Source organism: Pelobates fuscus, chromosome 1 (assembly GCF_036172605.1).
Source record: "Pelobates fuscus isolate aPelFus1 chromosome 1, aPelFus1.pri, whole genome shotgun sequence".
In the NCBI taxonomy this organism is placed as follows: domain Eukaryota; kingdom Metazoa; phylum Chordata; class Amphibia; order Anura; family Pelobatidae; genus Pelobates; species Pelobates fuscus.
Window position 1 is genome coordinate 189,250,307 of NC_086317.1, and position 26,627 is coordinate 189,276,933.

At 42.5% G+C, this 26,627-nt stretch overlaps 1 protein-coding gene across 1 annotated transcript in view; it reads right to left on the reverse strand.

The window, feature by feature from the left end:
- The window catches only part of LAD1 (ladinin 1), a 675,989-nt gene extending 650,000 nt beyond the window's left edge, over positions 1 to 25,989 (reverse strand). The window contains exon 1 of the mRNA XM_063453187.1: positions 25,877 to 25,989. Coding sequence (XP_063309257.1) covers positions 25,877 to 25,914 — 38 coding nt within the window. The 5' untranslated portion in view covers positions 25,915 to 25,989. The remainder of the gene's footprint in view (positions 1 to 25,876) is intronic.
- Between the last annotated feature and the right edge of the window lie 638 nt (positions 25,990 to 26,627).

A 26,627-nucleotide genomic window follows, 5' to 3' on the forward strand; every position in this document is an offset into this window, starting at 1 on the left:
GCAGTTAAGGTATAATTTTATTAAAGTATTTCTCCTCAAAGCATAGCTAATGTGTTTTAAAATATACAAGTATGCCAATTAGGGTAAGATTATGCTTAGATTCCGTCTTGTGCATTGCTAACCGGCGTTTCGGTTAAACTTTCGTATACATTATCCGTTCGCATAAAACGCTTATGTTTTTCCATTAGTATACACAGTCACACTTTCGCACAAACTTTCATTTATTTGTATAAACTGCCTCATACCTAGCAGTTCAAGTTCATTCCGTTTATACAGCGTTGTGAATATTGATATAGGAGTGTGTTAATAAGTTTTAATTACGCTCTACTCCTGTCTCTGTCTCATGTTCCTAATTACACTAGGCTGTATATAAATAAGATGACAATTAAGTAAGTTTTCCCTCCTGTTAAAGGTCGTACAATTACTGATTGCTAATGGGCCTTACAGGGAGTGCAGAATTATTAGGCAAATTAGTATTTTGACCACATCATCCTCTTTATGCATGTTGTCTTACTCCAAGCTGTATAGGCTCGAAAGCCTACTACCAATTAAGCATATTAGGTGATGTGCATCTCTGTAATGAGAAGGGGTGTGGTCTAATGACATCAACACCCTATATCAGGTGTGCATAATTATTAGGCAACTTCCTTTCCTTTGGCAAAATGGGTCAAAAGAAGGACTTGACAGGCTCAGAAAAGTCAAAAATAGTGAGATAGCTTGCAGAGGGATGCAGCACTCTTAAAATTGCAAAGCTTCTGAAGCGTGATCATCGAACAATCAAGCGTTTCATTCAAAATAGTCAACAGGGTCGCAAGAAGCGTGTGGAAAAACCAAGGCGCAAAATAACTGCCCATGAACTGAGAAAAGTCAAGCGTGCAGCTGCCAAGATGCCACTTGCCACCAGTTTGGCCATATTTCAGAGCTGCAACATCACTGGAGTGCCCAAAAGCACAAGGTGTGCAATACTCAGAGACATGGCCAAGGTAAGAAAGGCTAAAAGACGACCACCACTGAACAAGACACACAAGCTGAAACGTCAAGACTGGGCCAAGAAATATCTCAAGACTGATTTTTCTAAGTTTTTATGGACTGATGAAATGAGAGTGAGTCTTGATGGGCCAGATGGATGGGCCCGTGGCTGGATTGGTAAAGGGCAGAGAGCTCCAGTCCGACTCAGACGCCAGCAAGGTGGAGGTGGAGTACTGGTTTGGGCTGGTATCATCAAAGATGAGCTTGTGGGGCCTTTTCGGGTTGAGGATGGAGTCAAGCTCAACTCCCAGTCCTACTGCCAGTTTCTGGAAGACACCTTCTTCAAGCAGTGGTACAGGAAGAAGTCTGCATCCTTCAAGAAAAACATGATTTTCATGCAGGACAATGCTCCATCACACGCGTCCAAGTACTCCACAGCGTGGCTGGCAAGAAAGGGTATAAAAGAAGAAAATCTAATGACATGGCCTCCTTGTTCACCTGATCTGAACCCCATTGAGAACCTGTGGTCCATCATCAAATGTGAGATTTACAAGGAGGGAAAACAGTACACCTCTCTGAACAGTGTCTGGGAGGCTGTGGTTGCTTCTGCACGCAATGTTGATGGTGAACAGATCAAAACACTGACAGAATCCATGGATGGCAGGCTGTTGAGTGTCCTTGCAAAGAAAGGTGGCTATATTGGTCACTGATTTGTTTTGTTTTTGAATGTCAGAAATGTATATTTGTGAATGTCGAGATGTTATATTGGTTTCACTGGTAAAAATAAATCATTGAAATGGGTATATATTTGTTTTTTGTTAAGTTGCCTAATAATTATGCACAGTAATAGTCACCTGCACACACAGATATCCCCCTAAAATAGCTATAACTAAAAACAAACTAAAAACTACTTCCAAAAATATTCAGCTTTGATATTAATGAGTTTTTTGGGTTCATTGAGAACATGGTTGTTGTTCAATAATAAAATTAATCCTCAAAAATACAACTTGCCTAATAATTCTGCACTCCCTGTATGGGTTAAATACACATTACTTAAAGAGGTAGGCCTCGGAAATTCCTACCTAAATTTCATGTATTTCCTTCTGGTAACATTTACTATAAATAAATCTCATTTGTTTCAAGTTATCACCCTACCAAGTTATCACCCTACCAGGATCCTCACAAGTGGCACAAAATTACGACGTCGCCCACATATAAAACAAAATCAAAACCTCCAAAGACCATTCAATTATCAATGGAACAAAGTTGAATTTCATTCAATTATCTACACAATAACCAAACGTTAACCAACCAATCGCATAACGTTTCAACAATTTGTCTCTACCGTCAGTAGTTATGGTATGGTTAATAATTATTGTACAGTTAATCATGGTGTTATAGTTGCAATATCAATTGGTAATGGTGTTACAGTTATAATGTTGTACAGTAGTTTTGGTGTCGTCAATGTAATGTCAGTAGGTAGGGTGTTGTGCACAATTAAACACTTTTACAAGACTGCTAAACACCAAAGCTCAAACCTGTTCGCAGGATACAGATCGTTCTTTACACTACAGTATACGTTATACAGGACAATCAGCAGGTACCTTAACGAAATAAAACCAGTTGGGGTTAGGACAAGGTTTAAGCTCTCGACAATTTAGGTAAGTGTCACGTATTCATCCGCTTATAGAAATGTGGTTAATGACATTTACTGTCCACACAGGAAAAGTTGTGCCGAGCAGCAACCTAATCCACAGAAGGGTTAATGCTGAGCAGCAATTATGCAAATTAAACCTGGTAACTGACTTTGGGGTCAAAGGCCGGTTACAGCCCATCAGATCTAGAGGAGGGGTATTTAGGCCCAGTTCTCATCCTGCTCAGTGCCCTGTCGTGGTTTCCCTTGTGGTTGTCCGAGAGCGCGTTCCTGTTTATAGTTTTCTACCTGTTTGACTTTGGCTTTGTTTATTGACTTCTCTATATTCTGGTATCCCGACTCCTGGCTTTCCTCATCACTGCGTCCCTTTCTGTGTTCCCTGACCTCGGCTAGTATTTTTGACTATTCTATGTACGTTAAATCCGGCCATTCTAAGGACCGGTAATACGTTACTTATTTGTCATCTGTGCTATACAGTTCTACGTGCTGGATCAAACAGTAATCCTGACAGTATGGTCCCGTAGGCCTCCTCGCCTATAAGTCAAGTGGTCCCGCAAAGCATACAATCAGCCTTCCGTTGAAAGAGCGTTCCAAATCGGCCCAACGCATAGTTTTAGCCTTGCATCAAGTCATAGTTAGGGCCTCACCTGTCACGGCCAATCAATTTTACAATCTTTTACATGTCACCAAGAGGTCAACACCCCACCACCCACCTCAGTGGCACAAAGGCCTCACAAGCCAAATCATAGGTAGAGCCTCTCAAAGCCACTTGGCAAGTAGTCAGGGTGTCACATTTCACCAACATAAGCTAGTTAATAAAATTTTGCCTGTAGGCACTACTCTAGTAAGCTGGGTCACTGCAGATCTATACTAACCAAGTCATCTGCCTCACTTCCTTAGCATGTCTAACGTTTCTATACAAGGAGACGTTCTGTCAGTTACCAGCACCCATCTCAGTTCAGGCTCACAGAGAGTACTATACAAACACCGACTTGGGTCAGTTACACACGGAACGGTTTCTAAGGCATTTTTCACGCCAAAAACTATGTGCCCCTACAGGCGGTACCCTAAAATCTTCCACCCCAATAAACTTTTCTAATCTATAACGCTACCCGTCTACTCATCCTTCTTTATAACTGGTAGAATTTCTCACACCCCCCCCCCCTCCATTTATAAACGCAACACTTTTGTTTTTGCCCCAATTTTTCATGAGCTGAACTCAAAGATCTAAGACTTCTTCTATGTACACAAAAGGTCAAATGTTGTTCACAAATCTGTCTAAATCTGTGTTAATGAGCACTTCTCCTTCGCAAAGATGATCCATCCACCTCACAGGTGTGGTAAATCAAGATGCGGATTAGACCGCATGATTATTGCACAGCTGTGCCTTACACTGGCCACAATAAAATAACACATAATTCCACTAAAATGTGCAGTTTTATGACACAGCACAATTCAACAGATGTCACAAGTTGAGGGAGAGTGCAATTGGCATGCTGTCTGCAGGAATGTCCACCAGAACTGTTGCCCGTGAATTGAATGTTCATTTATCTACCATAATCCATCTCCAAAAGACGTTTCAGAGAATCTGGCAGTACAACCATGTGTAACCACACCAGCCCAGGACCTACACATCCAGCATCTTCACCGCCAAGATTGTCTGAGACCAGCCACCCGGATTGTTGCTGCATCAATCGGTTTACATAACAAAAGATTGTCTGCACAAACGGTCAGAAAGTCTCAGGAAAGCTCATCGGCATTCTGCTTGTCCTCATTGGGGTCTCGACTTGACTGCAGTTCATCGTCTTAACCGACTTGAGTGGGCAAATGCTCACATTCGTTGGGGTCTGGCACTTTGGAGAGGTGATCTCTTCACGGATGAATCTCTGTTCTCACTATAGGCCAGATAGAGTGTATGGCATGTGGGTGAGCGGTTTGCTGATGTCAACGTTGTGGATCGAGTGCCCATGGTGGTGGGGTGATGGTATGGACATCGAACACAGACGCATTTTATTGATGGCATTTTGAATGCACAGAGATACCGTGATGAGATCCTGAGGCCCATTGTTGTGCCATTCATTCACGACCATCACCTCATGTTGCAGCTGTAGCGGTACTTACCCTCTCCGGGGGCCGGCCGAGGTCCTCTGGTTCCCACCACCCGCGTTCCTGCATCTGCACGAGCCGTGTGCGGCTCGCAAGACAGAGTTATCAGGAAGGCGGGCACTGACAGAGACGCAGTCACGTGTCCTGCCTGGCTCTAAGAGCGCGCCGCGCGTCTCGGGCACGCTCTTAAAGGGACAGTGGGAGCCAAAATGTGAAACTGTCTCCAACTGGCCCATGTCATTCCACATTCCTCATACACTCACGTTTTGGGGGCGTGGATATGACAGGGGCCAATCAAATTGAACACTAGGGTATTTATACTCACCTTTCCCTTAGCTCCCTGCCCTATTGTGGTTTCTGATGCAGTTCCCTTTAGTGCTTGTATCGTTCAGTAGTAGTTTTTTCGTGCTTGACCTTGGCTTTGTATCTGACTCAGTTTTTCTCTTTATCCCTGCTTTGTCTTGTTTGCCGGCTTCTTGACTCCTGTGTACCAGACCTTGGCTAGTTGTTCTTTTCACTGTCTCTGTTCCCTTGACCTCGGCTCGTTCCTGACTCTGTCACTTCTCTGTACTACGTTGAGTCCGACCATTCTAAGGCCCAGTAAGACTAAATCTTGCGTGTTGGGGTACACTACCGTGACAGCAGCTTGATAATGCACAGCCTCATGTTGCAAGGATCTGTACACAATTCCTAGAAGCTGAAAACATCCCAGTTCTTGCATGGCCAGCATACTCATCGGACATGTCACCCATTGAGCATTTTTTGGATGCTCTGGATCTGCGTATATGTCCTGCCAATATCCAGCAACTTCGCACAGCCATTGAAGAGAAGTGGATCAATATTCCACAGGCCACAATCAACAACCTGATCAACTTTATGCAAAGGAGATGTGTTGCACACCAGATACTGACTGGTTTACTGATCCCCCAGACCCTGCAATACAGTAAAACTGCACATTTTAGAGTGGACTTTTATTGTGGCCAGCCTAATGCACACCTGTGCAATAATCATGCTGTCTAATCATCATCTTTGTAACGGACCGTTTCGCTCAGAAGGGGATAAAAACCGTTTAGGCGATAATCCCCTTTCCCATAGACCAGCAGCTACTGCAATCACCAATCTCCCGAACTGCAAACACACGAACCCTGGAATCAGCCAAACAGGAAAAGCATACAATCCGCTTACACTCCTGGCAGTCAGCATACAATCCAATTCCCCCAAAGAACGAGATGACACATCGCTTTGAGGGTTAAGCAGGAACGGATTTACTGAGGGCTACCTGCCCAGTATTTATGCAGGTCTCCCACCTGGTGGACACTCCCCTAAGGGACCAAATGGAAGACTGAAACAGCAGACAGACATGTATCACTTTCGTACACACAGCCACAATACATCCTGGTTTCCTCCTCTCTGTCCTGGAGATAATTAATGAAGTAATTCAATTATCTCCCAGGACAAAGGCAAGACTCCATTATACACGTGGTGACACAGAAACAGACTATCACTTTAAAATTCAGACAGACATATTTTATACATAAAACACAGACATGTAACATATCCCCAGATAGCTCAGGTCTGGGTGCACATTATTAGGTGAATGGCACCCAGACCACCCGAATACAGTTTAAGTGCCATGGAGCTAAAGTCTTTAATTATACGAACAGGCTCCATGGCATTGCTATCTGGGTTAAAACATTCCTCCAACATAAAATACCGAATTTCCATGCATTCACCAAATCCATACGAATTAGAACCAGGGGCTGGAGGTTCAGCGGTGCCTGCATGTAAAAGTGTCCGATTTTGGTGCATGAAAGCCGGGCAGAAAAGCGCTGGCTGCCCGGGGAGCTCCAGAACACCGCCACCTAGCGGCCGCTAAGTGTAACAGCGGCCACCCAGTAACAATCAATTAAGCTGCGGTTAACCGCAGCTTCAGGGAGGTAAATTGGCAGCACACTCCAGCTTCTGGGTGGCCAATTAACAACGCCGGCCGGCTTCCCACGGCTCTGGGGAGGTTGGTGAACGGCTGTTTGTTCGGTATATGAAATCTACCGAACTGCTGTGCAGAAAGGGAGAAATAAATCCTTCTGCACAGCAAAATTAACCCTTTAGCTGCCGGTCCACAATCTAAAGGCAGCAGGCGAGCAACCAGGCTTCTCCAGTTCACAGTGGCGAAGTTGGTTTCGCCACAATCTTGATATGCCAAATCTGTGAGGTGGATGGATCTCAGCATAGGAGAAGTGCTCACTAACACAGATTTATGAATCTTTGAGAGAAATAGGCCTTGTCTGTACATGGAAAAAGGCTTATCTTTGGAGTTCAGCTCATGAAAACTGAGGGCAAAAACAAAAGTGCTGCCTTTATAATTTTGAGATAGATAATATATATATATATATATATATATATATATATATATATATATATATTATATAAATAAAATTGGTAAATGCACAAAATATACATGCCACATATAGTGGATGCAGTGTGTTTAGACAGGGGAGCTGTGTGTATTTGTGTAGGGAGTATAGTGAATGCAGTGAGTGTGTGTAGTGCGTTTTTGAAGACATTTTTTATTTTAATATTTATATGGTTTTCTTTTTTGTCCCTCCTCCCTGCTTGTTTGTGATTTACCTGACCGTTGTTTATTATAGGGTTAATGTTTCATATTGGCTTAGCACTTTACAATGTGTGAAGCTGTTTACTTTCAACTTTTGTTTGACCTTAGAATGAATGCGTACAATTTGTACATGCTACCAAGGCACAACAATAGTCACCAGGTGCAGGTATTTTATTTTACTATTACTTTTATGAATTACTAGGCTATTGCATTCCCTGGTGGTCCAGTATACCGGGCTGAGCAAGCTGCGACAAAAACAGAACAAAAAAGGTAGAAAATATAATGAAAAAAAAAAAAAAAATTCCTAGATACAATGAATACAACAGCATCCACCATCCGAGAAGAACTGTCAAACCAAATGGCGTTGGACTGTAAGCTGAAACTAGAGAAAACCAGAATCGAACAGGTTGGTTAGCCAATGAAATGTACGCTGAACAAGACAAGTAGGCCCCTAGTGAGATAACCAGAAATACCATAAAATACAGGGATCCCAACCCTTACTTAGGAAAACGGACATAAGAACAAGTGACAGGTAGCAGAGACAACAAGCAGAGTTGCATACCTACCTGATGAACCCAAACTATAAAAATTTAAACAAGGGAGGGAAATATTCGGGCCTCCTGTCAATAATAAAATTAAAGATTATGCTAGCTTTAGTCTACAATTTAATAACATGACAGGAGGCTTCATATTTGCGGTTTTAAAGCTCAGTCAACAAATCCAACGATGTTTGTTTCGCTGGTACCTCTTCCGTGAGATAACCAGTACAATCCAAAATGGACCTTCCAATTGCGAGAAGTGACAGCAGATGAAATTGATGAAGATGCCAGCTGTCGAAGTACCCTCAATTAAAAAGGACCACTATAGTGCCAGGAAAACACTAGTTTTCCTGGCACTATAGTGCCCTGAGGGTGCCCCCACCCTCAGGAACCCCCTCCCGCCGGGCTGGATGCAGAGTTAAGGGTTAAAACTTACCTTTATTCCAGCGCCGGGCGGGGAGTCCTCCTCCTCTCCTCCCATTCGGCTGAATGCGCACACGCGGCAAGCGCCTCTAGCGGCTGTCAGTGAGACAGCCACTAGAGGATTTGGAGGCTGGAAAAGGAGAGAGAGAGTGGAAGAACCCGAATAACTGCATGGATGATCCCACTCCAGTCCTGCCAAAAGCCCGCGGATAGACTTCTGGTGTGCCCATCTCACCCAAGATAGGGTATAATAGAGTGAGGCATCTAGGTCCCTGTATCCCTGACTGTCAGGGGCATGTTATCTCCAAGATTAGGCCTTAGGTAGGCCAAGGGACCCAGGTATAGGAATTTGGGATCTGAAGTCTCCCTATGAAGGAAACCCCATACCTCCCCCCCCCCCCCCAAATCTTCGTCAAGAGTCCTGTGAACTCATAGGGTTCTCTAATAAGTAGGTAAATGTAAAGTCCCTTCGCTAATGACAGCTGACTCGAGGATAGCAAGATAAAAATAAATAAAACACACACACACACTGTCCGAGCAGTTAGCCTCTAATGGTGTGTATAAACAGAGTGCGGTTGTTCGTTTGATACAATGCATGGTATGCCAAAAACCTACACATCTGCAGTAACAGTGGCTAACTCATTAGCGGTACAATATATAGGAGTATATCCCATAGGGAGGTATAGGGGCACCAAAAATTTGGGCCAATCCTAGGAGCTGCACCTGAGACAGCCAGTTCAAACAGCCCATACCCTGTCCAATAATGTATCAGGGAAACGTGAAAGTAAGGTGGGGAATCGTCTCCAGTAGTACCTCAGTGAGTATCTCCTGAGTGATGATGCAGTGTCAATGGTCCAGCAGACAGGTAGTCCTCTGTAACAGAAATAGTAGCACAGTCGTTATCTCTACTGAAGGGATTCTCTCCTCTTACCCGGTCGCTACGAAGCAGCGTCTCCTCGACATTCCAGTGAGGGAGCCATAGCCCCTATAGCAAGAGCTGTAGCGTCAGCAGCAAAACTTGGAATGTAGCACAGACCTCCAAATTGAGTTGAATGTAGGCGGGATGCGCCTCTACAAAGACATAATTGTCCTGTACTGGCATACGCCTGTAAGATGAACCCATGTCGACGGTAGCAGGATAAATAACCCTGTTGGGCAGTGTCAAGAGATGGGTCTGCCCTCCAAAGAGGGAAGCAGAGTCCAGTATGGTTAGAAACTGCCACGTTCCAGAAAACTGAGGGAACAGCATAGGTAGTCATTGAGGTCTGTGTACAGGAGGGGAGCTCAGTAGCAGGTTGAGTGTATGAGAGAGCCACACTCTCTAATTATGTAGACGGTATCCCTGCCAGTATCAGGCTGACAGTAGAGCGGGCCGTACCCGCTAATAATAAAAATTAGTGCATATATATATATATATATATATATATATATATATATATATATATATAGCGTTATGCCTGAAATTGTGGGAGGGATTTCATGCCTATTTAAACCCTGCGTTCCCCCCACTCACCTGTCTGCGACGATTTCGGAAATTCCTCTTCCGGGTGTCGCAGACCTCTGACGTCATTTCCGCCTCGACACGAGTACGCGTTCGTCAGCGTTCAGCAAGTTTTCCAATCGTGAGTACTTTTCAAACGCAGTTCGGACTTTGCATTTACTTTCACGCTTCGGCTTTGGCCCACTTTGTGGCATCCTCGGCGGTCTGTGTCTCTTGGTGTTTCTGATAACACATGTTTTTATTGTGTATTGACTCGTGTTTGTTGCGTGCCGGCACATCCTGCAGTGCTGTGCGGGTTGAAGGTGTTCTTTCACTGTGCAATTGTGTTTGCGTGGTTGTGCTGCTGTGCTGTGCTGTGCAGGGTACACCGTCGTGGGTTGGAGTGCTGTCGTGCACTCGTTCATGCCGCACCTTTGCCGCGCTGTGATTTTTAGTGCTGCACACGACCCAACTGTCTTGGATTTTGTAAGATATGTATATGGGGACAGGGCACAAATAGGATGACATTACAGGATAAATGATAGCCCTCTGAGGGCACTTATTCCAATCACATGGAGAACGTCCCTGAAATTAAGGGCCTTATTCACTAAATAACGACCAAAATAACCACGTTACAAAAGTGCAGCATTTGATCTTGTGTTTGCGTATGGATGTAAATCAGCTGTCAGTTCGCACTAATTTACCATTTTACTAACCCCTTCGTGTTTGTGCAGCATGTAATGAATTCTGGGAGAGGAAAAGGGGACATCATTAAAATATTCATTTGAAGCCAATTGTCTCAGCTGTGAAATTGCAACTTCAAATGTATCGCAGAACCTCCGTGAGTCCTTTTTAATTGGAATTTACCAAACATTAAAAACAATATAGAAACAGAGCTAGAGTCTGTTTTCAGCAATATTTCGCTTTTCCATCCATTGACGTCTTAACGACATGGAGTACAGTCCCTCCTATTCAGCTTAGTCCTAGCAGTTTTTGTACTGCCATCCTTGGTTTGGGCAAAACCCTTCTAAAATGCCGCCAGCTTGGGAGAGGTATTACCCCGTCAGGGCCCCACACACAACCCCGACTGTCTTAGAGCGGAACTGAACTAACACAGGTCTACCGCGACCAACTCCTATGCACTACGACCACGCACACATGAATGGCACTGAATCACATCACCCAGCCTCAGCATTCACGATGGCACAGAACCCCTACCCCATGGCAATCAACTGAACCACTAGTCCTCACCTTCATTTAATTAAACCATGCTGTATTTAAATCGTTGTTTGCATTTTATAACACGAAATGTCCTATCAACCTTTATGCCATACCGAATTTTATATTCCTGGAATGGTCAGTCTTACACTGGCATTGTATGTTACCACATTCTTCGCATGAAAAAATAAAGTTAAAAAAAAAAAAACAAATAAATAATTAAATGAATACATTTTTTGCTAATTTAATAATTGTCATTATTTTGATATTATATCCCTGATGTCCACGTACGCACACATACGCAGATATAAACACTGATGTACTGATATGCAGTGACGCGTATTGACGGTTACAGTAATTTGCCAGCTCGCTGGTTATGGCTGAATTTTTGGATAATTGGCTATTCTGACTTTCTTTAACCTGCTCATCGTTGTGAGGGTCTTTTGAAGCGATGTATGTACACAGCAAACGAAGCATTGTCTGTTCCAGCCCTAATTCATCCTCAGTCAGCACGGCAATTTGCGTTACGTGTAAAACCCGGCGTACTCCTACGCAGACAAGCACTTGCGTTATTGGACAAATGCGTCTACTTTCATATTGCAGTTCTGGGGAGCGAGCCTCGGCTAAGGCACGTACGCATTCAACAATACTACGAACATATATGTATTACGACAACTGATATACACGTTTTATTCGTATTGCATTTCGACTCCAGGCCACGGTCTGGCACCACGAGCCCCGAGGGCCACACATACGATCATACACGCATTCTAGTTCATACGTCCCGACCATCCGGACCCCACATGCTCGCTGGGCACTCCAGTTTCGCTCAGAACGTACGTTCCTACCTCATCGCTACCCACGTTTCGCTCTGTAGCATGTCCTCTCTCACTACCCGACCTTCCATCTTAGTTAGCAACTGCTGGCTGTTAGGTTCCTAGGTGTCCACTAGTTATTCCCTCTGGCTTCTTCGCCATAGGTTAGTGGTCCCGCGAGGCCAACACCCATCCTCGTACTCGGAGGTACTATGCCCCTCGGGCCAAATCATAGTTAGTCGCCTCGCATTGTGGCATAGAGAGGGCCTCATCCGTCACTCCCATTCTATCTTATGTTTAACTGTCACCGAGAGGCCGACACCCCGCCACCTCATTCAGTGGCCACGCTACCCCCTCGCCCCAACGCATAGATAGAGCCTCTCAAGCCGCTTGGCAACTAGCAGGGCCTCACCTGTCACCAACCTAGTGTAATCGTTTCGCCGCATCGCGGCACTAGCTAGTCAGCCAGCACGCACGCACTCACGCTCGCGCTCCTACTAAGCTGGGGGGGGGGGGCGGCACACCCCAGACCCGTCAAGCATAGTCACTATGTTTTGGATCCCTTAACCGCTTCAGGTATCCTAGCGCTTTATTTCCCGCCTTAGGTTCGATTGTGCGTTACATACTCCTACATTGATGCAAAACGGTATTTCAGACCTATCTTACTCGGCTACTCCGGTGCTTTCTATACGTTATCTCTTACGGGCAATGGGTCTGCTAGACGCTTAGTGCTAAGCTGTTCGAGGATACCTGTGTATATATGTTTGTATGTATTTATATATACATATATATGTTACCCCAACCTGTCGCTCGCTGGCGATCCTTAGGTACCACGTACACTACATGCCCAGTCCAAGCTTGGAGACTCCAAGACCAGCGGTTCCTCCAACAACGTGTTTCGGGCATCTCTTGCTTTTATTCAGTCGAATTGGTATGTTGGGTCTCACGTTGCCCTCCGCATTGCACGTCGTACAGATTTGGCCTCGTATCGGACCATCGTCGGGTCCTCCAGGCGCTGACGTGACGTACAGTGACTGCTTCCGGACTCATGTATCACGGATATACCGTTTATTTGTTCACAACGTTTTGGCGGCACTTTGGTATGCTGTGTTCTCAATTACCGTTTATCGACTCATACTATCACTCAGTTTTCACGTCGGCGTCGCTTATACGAGCTATGCAGGACAAGCTTTAGCGATCTGATCGGACCGGGTGAACGGAATTCCCACCTGTTTCATATCGTACACCGAGGTTTCACTCCGCCTCCATTTTTGGCCAAACTAATATTATTCGAATCCCTATCTGCTAATTAGGGACTTGTCTGCACGCCCGACATTCACGGGGTCCTCCATGCGCAGTCAATTCATTCGTCATGCATTTGTTGTCGTCCACGCTTCTCTTTATGTAAGCTTAAGTAGCTCATCGGGAGTTACTTTCGGTCATGCTGGATGTTCAGATTCAAGGCGTAACACCTCATGCATCCTGTAGTTCAATCCTTTACGTTCTCATGCCTACCAAGTAACCGCTATAGGGTACTTGCTATACGAACACATATCGTCTTCAAATTTTGTCAAAGCTCCTCTTCAGGTTCCTCTCTCGTGCAAACATTTCCCTACGGTGGGTCACGGTTTTGCATTCTATTCTTCGTTTCACGTCACGGCAGTTTCTTCAGGCGCCTGTTATAGTCCTTTTTCGCTATGGTTTAATGCAGGTAATCGCACGTGTTCGGTCAGGTTAATCACTTTTCCACAAGAGGTTATACCCTGCCACGCTTAGATGGTACAAGTCCACATGGCCTAAATCGTAGGTAGGGCTTCTCTCAAACACAGGGCTACTGGCACGGCCTCAACTCTTACGGGATAGTCCTTATCTTCACCTATTGGTTCCCATTAGCTAGCAGCTCTACTACACGAGAAAGCTCAATGAGCTCCTGAGTTTTGCATAATTTAAACCTATTACGTTTCATTCCTCCTCACAGCACGCTACAAGAAATAGCTCCAGGTATCATATTATCTTTAATAAACGCTAACCCTGACGTCTCAAGTTCCCCTGCAGTTTCCTCCGCTTTAGCCACTTCCGAAGTCCTGATGTCGGACCTTGCTTAAACGTAACGGTTGAGATAAAAGAACACGCAGTCCAGATTTCCTCTGCAGGTCAAAAAAGGTATCAATCATGCCTGTAGCTAGAGCCTATGCAGGTAAGATTTGTCCACTAATACTAAGCAAACGTACTCTACGGCTTTCGATATGTGTAAGTATCGTATGTGGTTTCAAGATGCCAAATGCGTTCCGATTATAATGGTTGCACGTACAATTTTTGCCACATCTCTCAAACAGTTCATGCTATACATTCGCTCCTTGTTTGTTAGTCTTGGCCTCAATCCAAAGTTCCTTCTCGGTACATTCATTCCGTGTTAGGGCCGCCACAGCAGCCTCAAGTCATCCAGTTCCAACTCTTCTTGTAGAGAAGATGGGTCGCTGGTAGTCCTCGGCATACAACCGGTTCATTCCAAATCCAGAAAGAAATCAGGCTCGCTTTCTATAATATGTCTAAGTGATTTGTTATGTCTAATTAATGTCACACACTTTTTGGCCCTCTTTTGCAGGCCTAACCTCACGTCGGTTTCGGCACACCTCAACCGACTCTCATATATTAAAATTACACACAGTTTTAATGTGCGCCCCTTCCATAATCCCGTACACAAATAGAAGGCGTTATGCCTGAAATTGTGGGAGGGATTTCATGCCTATTTAAACCCTGCGTTCCCCCCACTCACCTGTCTGCGACGATTTCGGAAATTCCCTCCCACCACACCCTTTTCATATATCATTATACCTGGGTGGGCCCTCTTTTGCAGGCCTAACCTCACGTCGGTTTCGGCACACCTCAACCGACTCTCATATATTAAAATTACACACAGTTTTAATGTGCGCCCCTTCCATAATCCCGTACACAAATATATATATATATATATATATCAGTGTCTGGCCCTGTATACCATCGTGGGTCACACTCAAAATCTGCAATTTGCATCAATATCGGCATCGGGCTGAGATTATGAGAGGGTCGCACCCTCTTACACTACAAACTAGAGTCCACAGCAGTCAGACTGACTGTATGAGAGGGGTTCACTCCGTAAGAGACAAGTTTGGCAGGGGTCCTGAGAGGGGTTCCCCCTCTAACCCTGAAGTCACTCTGTATCCAACTGAGAATAAACCATACTGATAATAGACAGACACCGTAGCTATAAAAATACAAAATCTACAAACGGATGCCTGGATCCCACGCAAGTGCGCGAGATCCAGGATGGCCGCCAGTAGCCTGAGGAAATGCTGTAGACGTTCTCCGCGATCCACGAGAGCCGGGACATTGGAGGAGGCCAAGTCAGGCCTCTCGATGACCCGAGCGATAAGAAAAAAATAGGAAGACACGAAATAAAAGAAAAACGACAGACTGAAAAATGACCTCCTGTCATGTTATAAAATTACCCCATGATGGCATACCATTTGCAAAAGTAGACAACCCAAGGTATTGCAAGTGGGGTATGTCCAGTCCTTTTTAGTAGCCACTTAGTCACAAACACTGGCCAAAAGTTAGCGTTCATATTTGTTTGTGTGTATACACACACACATATTATATATATATATATATATATATATATATATATATATATATATATATATATATATATATATAAATAAAATACGTAGTTCGAATGAAATTACATATATTTTTTTTTTTTTTATTATTTTAATTATTGTACACACACACACTATATATGTAACTTTAAGTGTATTTTAATACCAATATATGTACTTCAATTAAAATACACTATGTATGACGTTACACACACTTAATTTTACATGTTTAATAATTAAAAAAAATAAAATAAAAAATAAGTTTACACTACCCACCAGCAGGAGGACTGTCTGGCAGCCCCTCTGCTGGCAGATCCACAGCCAGCTAATCGCTCTTTGAGAGCGGTCACATGGCCCCCGGGCTCCCCCCTGCCCCAGGCTTCCCCCCTGCATCTCATCTGCACCAGACATCCCTGCTCCTCCTCTGCCCCAGGCTCCTCCACTGCACCAGGGTCTCACTGCTCCTTTTCTGTACCTAGCTCCCCGTTTCTCATATGCCCCAGGCTTAACCTGTTCCATCTCTGCCCCAGGCTTCCCCTGCTCTGCCTGCAGGGTCCCCCTGCTTCTTTTCTGTACTAAGCTCCCCTTGTTTTTCCTCTGAATGCAGGGGTGTGTTTGTTGTGTTGATGTTTGCATGCAGGGGTGTATTTGTGTGCAGTGTTGGCGTTTTGAATGCTGAGATATATGCACATATACACTAAGATACACAGATACAAATATACACATTCAGATAGAGCGACACAGATGCACACAAAACACTGACATACATATATGCACACTAATAGACATACAGAGACACACAGATATACACACACAGAGACACACAGATATACACACACTGGCATATAGATGAACAGTTACACAGAGGGAGAAGAGATATGATGTGTTCATATCCCCGCCTCGCCACACAGTCCACGGCAATGCAGAGAATGGAAGGCAGGGTGGGTTGAGTTGCTGGTGCTCGGCTACACTATGAGAAGTGACCAGCAAGAAAGGAGGAGCACTGTGCGCTATCCTCCTGCCGGCCACCCGGACATTTGCGCCCCTGGGCCGGTGCACCCTAAGGCAGTGCCACGTATTTATACACTTATAAAAATGTGGTTGTAAGGAAATCAAGTATATTTAAACCTCTTTCGGTAGTTTCCTCCCAAAGCGCCAGAGACTAGAGTAGATAGCTCTCTGTTCGGTAGTCCCAAGAGACGAAATCCATACGAAATAGTAATAGCTTCACAAGATAATTCCCGTAGTAAAGCATACGAATTCCAAATAACAGCCAAGTCAAGAATCAGGATACAAGAAGAACTGAGCTTTATTCACACACATAGCCTTTTATGCAGGTCCCCATGCAAGGGGACATCCCACAGGGAGGAGTAACATCTATCCAATCCTGTACAGTAAAAATATAAAACACACTCAACACAAACATATAATTCCCTCCCCTAGCCCTGGAGATAATCAGGTCTGATACAGTAACAACCTAATTATCTCCAGGCAGAAAAATCACTAGTTTCCCCAAAATCTGGAACACCCCTCTATACATGGAGTATCCCCACAAATCATATGTCCCCTGATGGTCACCCAGATCTGGGTGACCAACATATCCAAATTTCACCCAGATCGGTTCAGGGGTTCTCAAAAACCATGGAAGTCCTTTGTGACTTGTTCACCGTGGGTGGGCTGCCCAAAATAGTTCCACAAGTTTGTGTGGTTTTGCCGGTCACTTTAGAAAAGGGAGAAAAACGAATATAAATAGTAACCGAATCCCCCTGGCTCTTAGCAGCGATTGTTCCCCTCATTCATATACACAAATGTACCGAATAGCGCTCTTCTAGCTAATCGGTACATATAGTTCCAGCGTTCGTATGTTCGAGAGCGGTGTTCGGGAAGTCGAGTGTCCGATTTTAGTTCCAGACACTCGACGACCAAGTCCCGCTGCCTTTGTTTGAATGAAAAAAAGATGGCCGTGGTTTTCTCTGCCACGTGGCGTTCGGCAGTACGAACGCTGGCTGCACACGTAGAGGGTGAAAGTGATGCCGGCTTTGAAGTTAAGTGAGCCAGGGGTGGTCTTTGTTCGGCAGTTCCATCTGCCGACTGAAAACATGAAGAAATAGCAAGAAACAGGCAGAAATATCGAATACAAAAGTAATTTCTTCACAGTGGTTAAGGGCATTTACTGTCCACACAGGAAAAGTTGTGCCGAGCAGCAACCAAATCCACAGAAGGGTTAATGCTGAGCAGCAATTATGCAAATGGAACCTGGTAACTGCCTTTGGGGTCAAAGGCCGGTTACAGCCCATCAGATCTAGAGGAGGGGTATTTAGGCCCAGTTCTCATCCTGCTCAGTGCCCTGTCGTGGTTTCCCTTGTGGTTGTCCGAGAGCGTGTTATTGATTCTGGTATTTCTGGTTATTTGACTTCCTGGTTTTCTGGCATCCCTGACTCCTGGCTTTTCCTTATCGTTGTGTCTCTTTCTGTTTCCCTTGACCTCGATTATTCCTGACTATTCTTTGGTACGTTAGTCCGGCCATTCTAAGGTCCGGTATACGTTACCCATCAGTCCTCTGTGTTACACAATTCTACGTGCTGGATCTTTCTGTAATCCTGACAGGCAGCCGCCTGTGCCCCCTTATGGACGTGACGGCCCTGCAGACAGACAGACACTGACACACATGCTCAGATATGAACACTGACATGCATACAGATGTACAGACAGATACACACACACACACAAAAAACAACATTCAAAACACTACATACAGGTGAATATTTTAGCCACCCTCCAGTTTCTTACCTTATGGGAGCAGGAGGGTGGATTCTGCTGGCTGGGGTTGATGGGAGTTCAGAGCTTCCTCTTTTTCTGGCAGGCAAACGGGGCAGAGTTATAGCAATGGAGGTGGAGCTATGCTGATCAAGGTCAGGGTTATATCAGTGGGAGGTGGGGTTATGTCAGTGAGGGGGAGGGCTTAACACATTGCAGGCAGGCACTACTAGCTTGCAGTCCCACCCCCCTCTCCCTCGCAGCAGAGTCTGTTTCAACTGGGAGGGAGTGAGAGGTGGCCGGAGACTTCCTCCCAGCTCACCAGCAGGACCCAATGGGGCCCCTCATGGCACATGTCAATCGGGTGGCCCTGAGTGCATGGGCCACCTGACTGATATTTACTCAGTTTCCCAACTTGTGCCAGGTGGCTGAACTGCCGCCATTACCGATTTTGTTTCACGTACCCCAACGGGCACTGGATTGTAACCATGGGGGTATACGTACCACAGGTTGGGAACCCCTGGTGTAGACTATAGTGGGGGTAACAGGGTGAGGTGTGATTTTAGAAAGGAAAGAAGACGGAACTTTTAGTCAGACTATCCTCAAGAAGTTTATAAGGATAGGAGAAATTTTTTTTTTAAATAAGCAGGTAAGTATATTAAAGTTTGGGGGCAGTGATAAACACACCCTTCACAGTCAATCACCTACAGAGGCTCTGGTATTTACCCCATAATGTCAATAATACTGACACAATAAGCATTAACCCCTTAAGGACAGAGCTTCTGAAGCTTGTCTTTCACTTAATGACAACGGCATTTTTTGCCGTTTGCGTTCAACTGCAATTCGCATTTTACCATTTTATTGCACCGACGCATATTATATACCGTTTTTTAAAGGACAGAAAGGGCTTTAAATTTGATGTAACATATATATACATAAATGCTTATTTATTATAAAAAAAAATACAGAAAAAAAAAATGTTTGTTTTTTTTACAGTTTTTGCAATAATAATGTGTGCACAATTAGTGCAGGTTAAGGAAAGTAATTAAAAATAAATTCATTTAGTTGTTCTGAATTACAGAATATATAATGTGTCTGGGATTTTAAGTTTTTTGGGGTAGTTACAGGTCACAAAGCACAAGGAGTAAAATAAACTTTTAATGTGGAGCGATTTTAGAATTTGGTATGTTTGTCTTGTAAGCCTAATAGCCATAAAAGAAAACAAAATTGCCACACAAAAGTATATATTTATATAAAGTAGACACCACAGCAGTGGTGTATCCTGGTTTTGTGCTGCCCTAGGCAGGACAAAACTCAGGCATCCCCCCCCCCCCTCCCCGCGCGCGCCACCCCCACCCAACCATTACCCCGCCCTGCATTCTAAATACACACACACACACACACACACACACACATTCACTGACAGATACGCATACACTAGCTAACAGAAACACACACACACACACTCACATTAACACTTTTTTTTTTTTACTTTAACCCCCCCAGCCTCCTTACCTTTGGGAATGCTGGGGGGGAGGGGCGGTCATCTTTCTCCCTGGTGGTCCAGTGGCTGCTGGGCGGTGCTGGTGGGCGGCTGGCGAGGGAGCACTTCCTCTGAGCTGTCTGCTCAGCTCCCTCGCGCGCCGCACAGTGAGGCTGGGAGGCGGAGCCGGAATATGACGTCATATTCTGGCTCCCAGCCTCACTCTGCGGCGCGCGAGGGAGCGGAGCAGACAGCTCAGAGGAAGTGCTCCCTCGCCAGCCGCCCACCAGCGCCGCCCAGCATGTCTGTTAGCCACAAGGCTAACAAGACATTTGCCTTGGGCATTTGGGGGGCGGCTTTTTTTGCCGCCCCCTGGAAAATGCCGCCCAAGGCAAATGCCTTGTTTGCCTCGCGGCTAGTACGCCCCTGCACCACAGGCTATTTTACCTAAGGTTGTTTTGACACTTTCTACGTAGCCATTTTACTGCCAACCTCTGCTAAATATTGGAGTAAAATTGTGTTTTGGGGGGGGGTTTTCGCACACAAACTTATAACAAAGAACTTCTCATGTGTATTTTGTAAAGTTGGCATGTGCTATTCCTGTACAAAGTTTTATTAGGTGTTCAGTTACTTCTGCTGAGTACAACGGTACCCCCATTGTATGTCTTTGGCACTATTTCACGAAGCTACAGTGCCATATAGGAGACCTGTCCTTTTCAGTATTCACAGTAGAATTTTGAGAGACGGATTTAATGAGCCTATGCTTCCATTTGGTGTATTATAGTAGTTTGACTGTTCAAAAAAAAAAAAACCACAAAGGCCTACCATTTGTAAAAGTAGACACTCCAGGGTATCTCATAAGGTGCATATTGTGCCTTAACATGCCCCCATTATTTTACCATTAAATGCCAAAGTATGTGGTAAAAAATAATTGTGTATTTTTTTTTTTACATACGGATTGCATTTTTGCTGGGCATTTTGTATATTTCATATGTGCCACTAAGTTCAAACCCCCCAAATTATGCTCAGCTAAGTCTTCTGAGTAAAAAGACATCCCCATTGTATGTCTATGGCACTATTTTGTGAAGCTACAGTGCCATATTGGAGACCAAGCCATATCAGTTTTTACAGAACTTTGAATTTTGACGCTGGGCCTATGTGCAATTTCCAAGCATCTCCGCAGGTTTTAAATTCAAACTACCCCACAAAGGCCTACCATTTCTTAAAGTAGACACCCCAGGGTATTTCAAAAGGCATATTTTGAACCTTAGCGTGGGATCATTTTTCCGCTAGCTTGTACCAGGTGTAGTGGTAATAAGCGTTTTTTCTGCTTTTTTGACACACAAAGTGAGTTTGCACAGTATATTTTGCAAACCATATGTGTACTACCACTGTATAATACTTTATATGTTGCTCAGCTATGTCTGCTGAGTACAAAAATACCCCCGTATGTACCTTTGCCAGGTATATGTGGACATCGGAGGGGCACATTTGGGACACAGCCAATCCATTTTTTTTCAAAAATTTTTATTTTTACGCTGTGCCCATGTCCCATTTTAGAGTATTTTACCAGGCTATATAATCCAAATACCCCATAAAGCCATACCATTTCTTAAATAAGACATCCCAGGGTATTTCAAAAGGCATATTTTGAACCTTAGCGTGGGATCATTTTTCCGCTAGCTTGTACCAGGTGTAGTGGTAATGAGCGTTATTAAATGTATTTTTTTACTTTTTAAAACTATTTTTTAAACTTTTGTTTTGCTTATTAATTTTTTTTAAAGTTTCCTAAACTAGCAGTAAGCAGCACTAACAGTAAATTCCCCATAACTCCCACCCACCCCAGCTAGCAAAATATTTAAATTAGTTAATTAAATAAATGTAACCCCTGAGGGTTAAAAAATAAATAAAAGTTAATCGTCAGGGGTTAAAAAAAAATTAGATCACAGTATAATACTGTGATCTGTATTTTGATCACTGTAGGCAGTGATCGACTGGCAGGGAAGGGGTTAATTTTTATTTGGACTGGGTAAAGGGTTTGTTTTTTTTATTTTTTACTTAAACGTTATTAAAACTTTTTTTTTAAACTTTTTAAAGCTTATTTTAAAACTTTTTTTAACGTTAACCCCTAGTTTGCCTAAAACTAAATCCCCCAATTCCCCACTAACTTCCACCCTCCCCAGCTAGCTAAATTTATAATTTTAAAATATTTAAATTAATAAAATAAATTTAACCCCTGAGGGTAAAAAAAAAAAAAAAAAAGAAAAAAATCAGATCATATTAAAATGTAATCCCTGCCAATTGATTACTGTAGTCAGTGATCAATTGGCAGGGAAGGGGTTAATTTTTTATTAAAATGGGTAAACGGGGGTGGGATTTTAATTTTACTTTATTTTTTTTACACTAGGGGCAGGAGCAGCACTGATCCGTCTCCCTGCACTTCACACTGAACCCGGAAGTGCAGGGAGGCGGAAGGTAAGTATACAGAGCACATGTGTTCGCTCTGACATGCTTTACCCCCCTTTACCCATTTTAATAAATTAACCCCTTCCCTGCCAATTGATCACTGACTACAGTGATCAATTGGCAGGGATTACATTTTACTATGATCTGATTTTTTTTTTTTTAGCCCCTGAGGGTTAATTCTTATTTTTTTTTTAAACCTCAGGGGTTCAATTTATTTTATTAATTCATTTAAATATTTTAAAATTATACATTTAGCTAGCTGGGGAGGGTGGAAGTTAGTGGGGAATTGGGGGATTTTGGGTTAGGCTAACTAGGGGTTAACGTTAAAAAAAAAAAAGTTTAAAAATAAGCTTTAAAAAGTTAAAAAAAAGTTTTAATAACGTTTAAGTAAAAAATGTAAAAAAATAAACCCTTTACCCCTTTAATTTTTTTTTTTTTAACCCCTGACGATTAACTTTTATTTATTTTTTAACCCTCAGGGGTTACATTTATTTAATTAACTAATTTAAATATTGTATAATTAAATATTTTGCTAGCTGGGGTGGGTGGGAGTTATGGGAAAATGGGGAATTTACTGTTAGTGCTGCTTACTGCTAGTTAGGGATTAACGTAAAAAAAAAAAATCTTAGAAAAATGTTAAATCTGTAAAAAAAAAAGTTTTACGAAAGTTTAGGAAACTTTAAAAAAAAATTAATAATCAAAACAAAAAAATAGTTTTAAAAAGTGAAAAAAAAAGTTTTAAAAAGTAAAAAAAAATACATTTAATAACGCTCATTACCACTACACCTGGTACAAGCTAACGGAAAAATGATCCCACGCTAAGGTTCAAAATATGCCTTTTGAAATACCCTGGGATGTCTTCTTTAAGAAATGGTATGGCTTTATGGGGTATTTGGATTATATAGCCTGGTAAAATACTCTAAAATGGGATATGGGCACAGCGTAAAAATTCAAAATTTGAAAAAAAATGGATTGGCTGTGTCCTAAATGTGCCCCTCCGATGTCCACATATACCTGGCAAAGGTACATACGGGGGTATTTTTGTACTCAGCAGACATAGCTGAGCAACATATGAAGTATTATACAGTGGTAGTACACATATGGTTTGCAAAATATACTGTGCAAACTCACTTTGTGTGTCAAAAAGGCAGAAAAAAACGCTTATAACCACTACACCTGGTACACGCTAGCGGAAAAATGATCCCACGCTAAGGTTCAAAATATGCCTTTTGAAATACCCTGGGGTGTCTACTTTAAGAAATGGTAGGCCTTTGTGGGGTAGTTTGAATTTAAAACCTGCAAAGATGCTTGGAAATTGCACATAGGCCCGGCGTCAAAATTCAAAGTTCGGTCAAAACTGATATGGCTTGGTCTCCTATATGGCACTGTAGCTTCACAAAATAGTGCCATAGACATACAATGGGGGTGTCCTTTTACTCAGAAGACTTAGCTGAGCATAATTTGGGGGGTTTGAACTTAGTGGCACATATGAAATATACAAAATGCCCAGCAAAAATGCAATCCGTATGTAAAAAATGCACAAAATAATTTTTTACCACCTACTTTGGCATGTAATGGTAAAAAAATGGGGGCATGTTAAGGCACAATATGCACCTTATGACATACCCTGGGGTGTCTACTTTTACAAATGGTAGGCCTTTGTGGGGTTTTTTTGAACAGTCAAACTGTTATAATACCCCAAATGGAAGCATAGGCTCATTAAATCCGTCTCTCAAAATTCTACTGTGAATACTGAAAAGGACAGGTCTCCTATATGGCACTGTAGCTTCACGAAATAGTGCCAAAGACATACAATGGGGGTACCGTTGTACTCAGCAGAAGTAACTGAACACATAATAAAACTTTGTACAGGAATAGCACACACCAACTTTACAAAATACACATGAGAAGTTCTTTGTTATAAGTTTGTGTGCGAAAACCCCCAAAAAACACAATTTTACTCCAATATTTAGCAGAGGTTGGCGGTAAAATGGCTACGTAGAAAGTGTCAAAACAACCTTAGGTAAATAGCCTGTGGTGTCTACTTTATATAAATATATACTTTTGTGTGGCAATTTTGTTTTCTTTTATGGCTATTAGGCTTACAAGACAAACATACCAAATTCTAAAATCGCTCCACATTAAAAGTTTATTTTACTCCTTGTGCTTTGTGACCTGTAACTACCCCAAAAAACCTTAAAATCCCAGACACATTATATATTCTGTAATTCAGAACAACTAAATGAATTTATTTTTAATTACATTCCTTAACCTGCACTAATTATGTACACATTATTATTGCAAAAACTGTAAAAAAAAAAAAAGAAAAAAACACAAAAATTCATTTTGCGTATTTTTTTATAATAAATAAGCATTTATATATATATATATATATATATATATATATATATATATATATATATATATATATATATATATATATGTGTGTTACATGAAATTAAAGCCCTTTCTGTCCTTTAAAAAAACGGTATATAATATGTGTCGGTGCAATAAATTAGTAAAATGCAAATTGCAGTTGAACGCAAATAGCAAAAAAATGCCGTTGTCATTAAGTGAAAGACAAGCTTCTGAAGCTCTGTCCTTAAGGGGTTAAGCTGAAGTGCTCTGGGTGCCTATAGTTGTCCTTTAAAGACAAAAGCTTATTGTGTCAGTATTATCTAATATAAAGATACATTGCAACCAAGGGAATCTGCCTGCTGCTGTCCTTCCAAGAAATCGCTAGCTCTCCAGTAAATGCAGGAGTGTGCTCTCATGTTGTGTGGATGTATGCACCTACACATGTCATCATTTTAATATTTGCAGCCACCCTCCTGTTAGCATTCCTTTTGAGTGCAAGAGAGTGCTTTACTCAGTGTCCTGCTGCTGACGGCTGAGTTACTTTCATATGCTGCCTGTGTCCCTCCGCCTACTCACTTAAAGATAGGATTATTTTAAAGTCCTATTGAACCTTAAAATATATATTTAAAAAAAATATATATACATATAACTGCACTTAATAGTTAAACTAATGGCAAAAACACCAAAACATCATAAGGTACTCACAGAATATCAGAAACATGCAATTCACTAAGGGGTTAATCAGAGAAAGTAGCTGAATGGAAAACATCTGTATGAGAAATAGATAAGCAGATCAAGACTGCCTATGAGAAAGTGGCTGAAATGTGTCTGTACATTAATAATCAAGAACAAAGAAACTAAGCAAAATACACCTACACATTTTAATCTCAGTTACATACTGTGCACATCTTACAATCAAATAAAAGTATGCTTAACGGTCAGTGTGTCTTGCTTTGAGTGAAAAGATGAGCTAAAGTACGTATAAATCGTGAAAAGAATGCAAGCTTGAATGTTTGATGGGCGATGTCTCTCATACGTGAATTCAGAGAGACAGCCATGACTACGACATTAATAGACAGATAACTTAAGTCTGTGAGCAATAATATGCAGGACATTGGTTAAAACATACTTTTGCTTCGTGTATCGTTACATATTATAATTGAGGAATTAACGCGCATTAAAACATTGCACACACATTTCGCGATATTTTAAAGATTAAAGTGTTTTAACGTGGCTTGGAAGTTATCGGAAGTAGTTCTGACCAAGTGGTCTGAAACAAAAGGATTTATTTTTGTGGCATAAAAATGTCCAAATTCAGAGAAAGCAAGAGCATGATTTAGATTGAATCGTAAATACCTGGAGAGAGCAGACCAATTACTCCGACTGACAGACATGTCCAAAACGTGGCAGGTGCAGCACTGTTCCCTCTTTCTCTCCTTCTGTAAGTGCGCACACACAGACACCTGTCTTCCTGGTATAAATGCACACCTTGACTGCAACAGGTCATGTGACAGATGTCACCACCCAAAAAGTGGGAGGGACAAGTTGAAGACATTGCACCTCACCTTGACCAGCACATGTCTTTTACTCTGTTATACTTACTGTCGTTTGAAGGCTCGTTCGTTGGTAGGGAGAGCCGGGGAACGTGCCTCTCCCATTTTTGCGGCAATTAAAATTTTTTAAATAAAACTAATTTATATAGGATGTTTTTATTTGTTTGAATGTATACATTTGAAATGTATGGGTATGATTAACCCCTTAGGACGTAGCCAATTATTTTACACGTTTTGATCAAAACAAACCTAAGAATTTGCATTATATGTGTGTTCAACCACAATTCACCTCTCTCATATTAAAGAAACACTGTACTATCTTCCAGTGTGCTTATATTTTTTTCGATGTATTTTATTTATATGTATATACTGTACAGCACCAAATACCATTACAATTATTTAATTATTACTACTTTTACATTTAAAATAAGTTTTTACCTGGTTTTCTTACAGTTGTTTAGTTGACATCACGGCACCACTTTTGCGTCAGTAGTTACTTATCATTCGGGTCCAATCACTAGCTTCTCATAGAGAAGCATTGTGGATCATTCTCG